This window comes from Humulus lupulus, chromosome 8 (assembly GCF_963169125.1).
Source record: "Humulus lupulus chromosome 8, drHumLupu1.1, whole genome shotgun sequence".
In the NCBI taxonomy this organism is placed as follows: Eukaryota; Viridiplantae; Streptophyta; class Magnoliopsida; order Rosales; family Cannabaceae; genus Humulus; species Humulus lupulus.
The window spans coordinates 24859993-24867708 of record NC_084800.1 but is presented as its reverse complement, the minus strand read 5'-3'; the positions used below and the strand labels follow the sequence as shown (position 1 = coordinate 24867708).

General features: G+C 31.4%; 1 protein-coding gene across 2 annotated transcripts; it reads left to right on the top strand.

The window, feature by feature from the left end:
• Nucleotides 1–890: 890 nt before the first annotated feature.
• Nucleotides 891–4059, top strand: LOC133796431 (3-isopropylmalate dehydrogenase 2, chloroplastic). 2 transcript variants are annotated; one of them, XM_062233935.1, is made up of 11 exons: nucleotides 891–1336; nucleotides 1566–1695; nucleotides 1783–1894; nucleotides 2110–2185; nucleotides 2304–2392; nucleotides 2557–2643; nucleotides 2814–2930; nucleotides 3023–3130; nucleotides 3235–3288; nucleotides 3376–3528; nucleotides 3750–4059. In XM_062233935.1, the coding sequence occupies exons 1-11, from the start codon at nucleotides 1123–1125 to the stop codon at nucleotides 3822–3824; spliced, it is 1215 nt and encodes a 404-aa protein (XP_062089919.1). In that variant the 5' UTR covers nucleotides 891–1122; the 3' UTR covers nucleotides 3825–4059. The 2 variants fall into 2 exon arrangements, with proteins under 2 accessions (XP_062089919.1, XP_062089920.1); XM_062233936.1 differs by having other exon boundaries at nucleotides 1200–1336; nucleotides 1546–1695.
• Nucleotides 4060–7716: the final 3657 nt, after the last annotated feature.

Genomic DNA, 7716 nt, shown 5'->3' with positions numbered 1-7716 from the left:
TTGATTCATTTTATATTAAGAATATATTTACGTAAGAGATTTTTGTGAATATTTTTAGAAATATATGTTAAAATTGCTTTTATATGTAATAATAATTTTTAAGCTTGTAAACGATGATTAGAATATTGTTTAATTGTTTACATCATAAAATTAGTAATAGGTTGTTTCAAGAAAATATTTAAGTTTTTTTTGTTTTACTTTTTTGACCGTAAATTCCATAATAATTTAACTAGATCATATATAAAGTTTTGATGCAAATTTAACTATATAGAAGCATGAATATTGTACAAACGTAAACTTTACCTGATTACAAAAAAAAAAAAGTTTATGACTCGGTTGGAGGTTTGAGTTTGAGTGGGCCACCGTGTATAATAGGTTATTTATTAGAGGTGCCATAAATTTGTAAATACATTTAGATACTATATATATATATATATTTTTTTTTTTTTATAATTTACCGTATTTGTGTTAATTTACCATTACAAAATATGCTAATAGGTTGGTTAAGTTTTGTAGTTGAAAATATATTTTAGTAATTTTATTAAATAATAAACATTTAATACAAAAATAAACATAAATATGATGCTAATAAAAACCACCCTATTTTTATAGTGCGGTCAAGTAAAAAAAAAAAAGAAGCTTATAGGTTGGTTAAGTTTGGTGAAATGTGATATAGAAAAAAGTAATATTAGCACACATAAATACTATAGGCATGTTTGGTGCCTTCGATTAACACTTCGATATAAGATGTATTTCAATTAAAATAATAAATTACATAGACTTTGAGCACTCACAGTTGCTATTACTTTAAAATTTTGAATAAGCTTGAATAAATTCACTCAGCCCTTTTACAAACTTATTCTTTTTTGGAGCTCTTTTATATTTTTGTTTCTTTTTCTACAGAATTTTTAGAGCTCTTTTTTCTAAATTTTTTTTACTCACTCTCTAAATCTAAATATATAGGATAAGTTGGTGCTCTTTGGACGAGCACGTACTTAATTCAGAACAACTTTTTGAGGCTCTTTTAATTACTGTAAAGTCAAACAGTGGGAAAGTGGTTATTTTCTGGCCAACATTATTAAAATTTTGCAGACTTTGGACGAGCTCTACACACTCACTGTAATGGCGGCTACTCTGCAATTCTACGGGAAAACGGTCAGACCCCTTGTACTACCTAACTCCGCATCCAGATACTCTCCCAAGCCCAGCAGGATCACGTGCTCCGCAGTCTCCCAATCCAGGCGCTACACCATCACTTTGCTCCCCGGAGATGGAATCGGCCCTGAAATTATCTCCGTTGCCAAAAATGTTCTCAACCTCACTGCCTCTCTCGAAGGTCCATTTCTCTTTTTTCCCTTTCAAATTTCATTGGGTTTAGTTTCTCCTTTGTTTGGTTCTCTAGAAAATGAAAGAAAGTGAACAAAAAAAGTGTACTTTGAGATCACATGCCCACATTTGCATTTGCTTAGAAGTGTGGAAAGTTTGTCTTTTTTTTTCTTTGTTGATAATTTTGGGACATTTGGAACATTATGTTTATTTCTAAAGGTGTTTTTCCCCCTAATTAGGGGTTGATTTGAGTTTCCAAGAAATGCCCATGGGTGGGGTTGCCTTGGATTTGACCGGTGTTCCATTACCAGAAGAAACTCTTTCAATGGCAAAACAAACTGATGCAGTTCTTCTTGGAGCAATTGGAGGGTAGTTTCTTTTTTCTTTTAGGTGTGTTTTTTGTGTTGAAATGGTATGGTTTGCTAATTGATATGTTTGTTTTTTGAAAAATAAAAGGTACAAATGGGATGCTAATGAAAAACATTTGAAACCAGAAACTGGGTTACTTCAGCTTAGGGCAGGCCTTAATGTTTTTGCAAATTTGAGGCCAGCAACTGTTTTACCTCAGGTGAAATCTTTTATCTTTCTTAACTGTAATTCATGCATACAACATTTAATTCTCCGTGTTTGTTTAAGTACTTTACAGTACCTGCCACCTGGGTATGTTGACAATTAAGGATTGTAGAAAACATGTGTGGTACTTTTCTTATATACAGTTTTGGTATTGACTTTTCCCTATTACATTCAAGAAAGCTTAACAGTTTATGTTATTTACTTTTCCAGTTGGTTGATGCTTCAACTTTGAAAAAAGAGGTGGCCGAAGGTGTTGACATAATGGTTGTAAGGGAGCTTACTGGAGGTTAGCCTGCAATTTGCATGTTTGGATTGACATTCATAGCTTGATTTTTATTCTGTTTGTTACTTTTCTTTTATAAATTGATTATATATTTTATTATACTTTTTCTGCTAAAATATAGGTATATATTTTGGAAAGCCAAGAGGTTTTGGCAAAGATGAAAATGGTGAGGAGACTGGATTTAATACTGAGGTCTATGCTGGCTATGAAGTAATTTTCTAGTTTTTCTTTTCTTGTTGTTGCAATAACTTTTGAACCCTTTTTTTTGTGTGTACATACTTTTCCACGTCTTTCTGTGTGTGTGTGTGTGGCTTTATAAGTTTGCATTGAGTCAGGTGTGGCTGGATTTTAATTCAACATAATATGGTTGCTAGATTGATCGCATTGCTCGTGTTGCATTTGAGACTGCTCGGAAGAGGCAGGGGAAGCTTTGCTCTGTTGATAAAGCAAATGTGTTGGAGGTACTTCTAGATTAACAGAATATTCTTCTTCATTTAATGCACAAAATTAGTATAAATTGTGTTCTTTGAGAAAGATTTAAAGATGGTTTGTTTCTAAACTTTACACTGAATTGAAACTGCCACTGTTGTGTACATTGCCACGGATTTATTTTGCTTAATGGTTTCTCCAGGCTTCAATGCTTTGGAGAAAAAGAGTTACAGCAATTTCCTCAGAGTATCCCGATGTTGAACTCTCACACATGTATGTTGATAATGCTGCAATGCAGCTAGTTCGCTATCCAAAACAGGTTTGGCCTTAGGTTTACATAAACTCACTGGGGTTATGTGTCTCTTCATTATTGTTAGGCTTATAAGAAAGTCTGCTATGGAATAATTGCAGTTTGATACAATGGTAACAAACAACATATTTGGTGACATCCTATCTGATGAGGCTTCAATGATTACTGGAAGTATTGGGATGCTTCCATCAGCTAGTCTTGGGGAATCAGTAAGGGGTCATTTTTTATTTTTCCACTTTATTCAAGGTTTTGATCTAAGAGGAAGTTTTAAAGTTTTTTTTTCATAATGCTTTGTCAAAATTCATGAATACAGGGACCCGGTCTTTTTGAACCTATACACGGTTCAGCTCCTGATATTGCTGGACAGGTTGGTTTAGCCTGCCCTTTGCTTAACATTTTCATCTCTTGAAGTTACATGTCTTTTAATTCCGAAACACCATGGATTCTTTTCCAGGATAAGGCAAACCCATTAGCAACAGTGCTCAGTGCTGCAATGCTTTTGAGGTATGGTCTAGGAGAAGAAAATGCTGCAAAGAGAATCGAAGCTGCTGTTCTAGACACACTAGACAGGGGTTTCCGAACTGGTGATATTTATTCATCTGGAACTGTGAGTATATTTTTATGTTCAACGTTAAGTTCGAGATTTGATTGTCTCAGTTTTTCATTTTTTTAGTGAAATATCTCAAGTTGATAATTTAGCACGTGTTAGGACTTAAGGGAAAGGCTATTACGATATAAATTATTCTGGGATAGTTTCACTTTTTCAATTATTTGTCCCTTGTTTTTTAGATCTGAATACTCGTTAATTGTCATTATTTGTTTGTACAGAAACTGGTTGGATGCAAAGAAATGGGTGAAGAGGTATTGAAATCAGTAGAATCCCAAGTACCAGCTGCTGTATGAACCGGGGAACCTAGTTTTAGCACCAATATAGTTGTTCATTACTATTTTTGTAATCCAAATCTAAGAATCAATAACGAGCAAATCTTGATGATCAGGCAAAGGACTCTCGGATTTCATTCAACATGATTTTTGTTGGAAGGCCAAGTCTTATATTATACGTGTCTTTTTTTTTTTTTCCATTTTTGTGCAAAGAATCAAATTTGACATAGTTGTTACTTTTTGAGAGCCCTGTTCATCCTTGTTTCTTCATAATATCCTTTAAGTGAGTTTATAAATTTGGCTGTGTAAGATTTTACTGTCATGGATGAGAGGTCAAAGGGAATGAAATAGAGCATTCATCTACTTTTTAAAGGTGAAGTTTAGATCTTGCTGAATTTGCTTGATGATCATTAGAAACATGTGTTAAGTTCACAAACATCTTTTACATGGAAACTTAAATAACATGACCGATCTAAGATACCAAGTGTTAGAAAAACTACTCTTTAATTTTATTTCAATGTTAGAACTTTGTTAGATTAAACTTCCTATAGAAAATTTTCCTTTTCAATTAAGATATTTAGTACTCCAAGACAACAACTAGCTTAAGCATGTACTCAATTTTTGGGTTATTGGCGACCGAATACTCAATTTTTTTTCAATGGTAATATAATTAGAGGAATGAGAATATGGTAATGGTAACGGTAATCCGATAAAATAAAATAGTAATGATTAACAATTGACTGTTTGGTTCAAGTTAACTAGAAAAAACTTTTAAAATTGGAGAACACAAAACCATTTAGTTTTGATAAGAGACCATAAAGTCTTCTTGGTTTAAATATTATATTATTATATTATAATGTGAAATGAGAAAAAAAGAAACATATATATTTTTAAGAGGAAATTACACTTTATATGGGATTTTTAATAGAGTGTGCAAAAATATGGCTTTTTTTCAAAAAAAAGTTCATCTATGGCTTTTTTTAAGAATTTTCACTTTTTATGGGTTTATTTTCCCATATTTTTGTATAAAAGTTGGTTTATGCCATAGTTTTACTCTTAATCAAATTTGGAAGAGTATGTTTGTAATTTGATTATTATTTTTTTAGGTTATTTGTTTTTTATATTGTTTTTATATTACTAATTTTATATTAAATTTTTCTTTGGTTATTTTACAATTTTTTTTTTTTGTAATATGAATTGTTTTTAAAATTATTATTTATTTATTATAAACATTTTTTTTAAGATTGTACGTTTTTTTTTTCAAATCCTGAGTAAGATAACAAATTACTTGATTGATCTTAAAAAAAATCATAGAGCTAAGTTAAATAACACGCACCAGGAGGGGTAACTAGTTATCCTGAGATGAGTAATTTTCTGCCATAAGAGAGGTAACCAGTTACCTAAGAGGGGTGACAAGTTGCTCATATTAAATATGAAAATAAACATCAAATTTGAAGGAAAAAAATGGAAGAACACTTCATTAAAAAAGGAAGAAGAAGTAACTATGATTTCAGTAACATAAGTAACTAGTTACCATAAAGAAACCATAAATATACACACACCAGAACGTGAAAGTAACCAGTTACCCTCAGAAATATACACGCAAAGAATGTGAAGGTAACCAGTTACCCATTCACGTTGTCATATTTTTATTAGTTTTCTTTCCAAATTTTGGTATTCCTATAAGTGTTACAGTAATTGATTTTAATTTTTTTTACATATAGTGGAAAACACTATAAAAAAATTACAATAATAAATAAAAAAATAGTAGAATAATTATATAATGTTAAAATATATGTGTTAAAAAATTGAAGAAAAAAAAAAGAAATAGAATGAGAAAAGAATAAGTACAAAAATGAAAAAAAAAATATGAAAAAAAACAAAAGAAATGATGAATGAAAAAAAAATAGATGAATAAATAAGAATGAAAAGAAGAAGAAGAAAAATAATGGAAAAATGAAAAGAAAAAAAATATGAATGAAAAAATTGGTTGAAAAAAATGAAAAAAAAATGGAAGAAGAAAAAAAATGAAAAAAAAGCTCATATGTGTGAAAAAATAAAAAATAAATGGTTAGAGAAAATAATAAATACAAAAATGAAGAAAAAATAGAATGAAAAAAAAACTGAAAAAATATGAAAAAAAAAAAAAACAATACAAATGAAAGAAAAAAATAGATAAATAAATAAAAATGGAAAAAAGAAGAAGAAGAATGAAAAAATGGAAAGAAAAAAATTGGTAGAAAAAAAATAGAAGAAAAAACAAGTAAGGAAAAAAAAATGATGGAAAAAAAAAATTACATTCAAAATCAAAGAAAACATAACTATGATAAAAAAATATGACATTTCCATATATTTAGTTAGCTACTAATTGTGTTTCCATACTTTAACTTTTTCTTTAATAAATTTCCCATACAAATTAAGAAAAGTATAACTCCTATATTTTTGCACATTAATAGTATAAAAGTCATATTTTTGAAAAATTCCCTATTTTTAAAAATACACCTTAAACTTTATTTCTTCTTAATTTTTTTTTTTAAATTATCAGTTTGATGATAGTAGCATAATTGTTATAATTTAATAAAAATAAAAATTATAAACTAAAAAGTAGACATTATTAATTCAACAAGGGAAATTTGACATTTTATATATTTTTAACTATTCTTTTAATTCTTTTTTATCCCAAAAATGTCTTTCTTCTAAACCAAAAAAAGTCACATTCATTTCTCTCTCTCTCTCTCTCACTCTCTCTCTCGCTCTCTCTCTCTCAGACCAAAAAAAACCACCACGGCTTGCAGTTAGCCGGACCTCCACCCACCATGACCTCAGCCAGACCTCAGCCGGACCTCCCACACACTCAACCGACCTCCACATTCATTTTTCTCACCCAAAAGCAATGGGTAAGTGTTTTTTATGCAAAATATTATTGCCTTTTGTTATATTTAGTGTAAGTTGTATGGATCTGCACATTGTTGGTTGTATTTTGTCCATCTTGCGTTCTGAAATGAAAGTAGACTATGTTCCGTTTTCTGGGTTTTTCGTTTTTTTGCGATTTTTGAACGATAAATTGCGATTTTGTGCGATTTATACCAAAGTCAGAGGTTAGGGATGAAACTATGCGACATTTGAACGATGTCATTGCGATTTTGTGCGATGTTATATGTGTGGCAAAAACTAAGTATTTTGGGCGATTTTAGTGCGATTTTTGGGCGATTTGTGGGCAACTTTAAATTTTTTTGTTTGTGACAGATTCAACTGTATTTGTGGCTGTATTGTAAGATGGTGTTTGGGCTGTCGAGGGTTTCAACTGGGTATTCAATTCCCCAACAAGTAAGACGTTGATGTTTGACATTGACACTACTCTGGAAAAGTTGCGTGAAGTTTTGTATGAAGAGTTGGATGTGGATCCTTTGGTGTATGAACTGAAATTAGAAGTCTGTTACATGTACATGAAATGCACCAAGTTTTCGCCGGAGGTTTTAGTGAAAGATAGTCAACTACGAGTGTTTTTTAGCATGAAGGCAAAGATGAGTGTGGACAACTTGCTGCCACTATTTGTGACTAAGGTGAAAAAGAATGTGAATTTGGAGCCTACTCCCCCATCTGTAACCCCTCGAAGTGTGGTAGGGACCTTTGTCCCAGAAACTGATCAGGGGGTTGGTTTGAATGAGCAACTACCTAATAATATAGATGACCACAGAGCCGATATCGCATTTGATCATTTAGATGAGTTCGATGGTCCCTATTACAACGATGATCTTGTGGTAGATTTGGATGAGGATGATGATGTGGAGCTGGAAGTTGATGGAGCTGTACAGGTACCTCCCTTGAGGTTGGAACTAACTCCAAGCAACCAAGCAGAGCGACAAAGAAGACCCCCCCGTAGTGAGAATCACCAAACACCAGGAACTAGTAG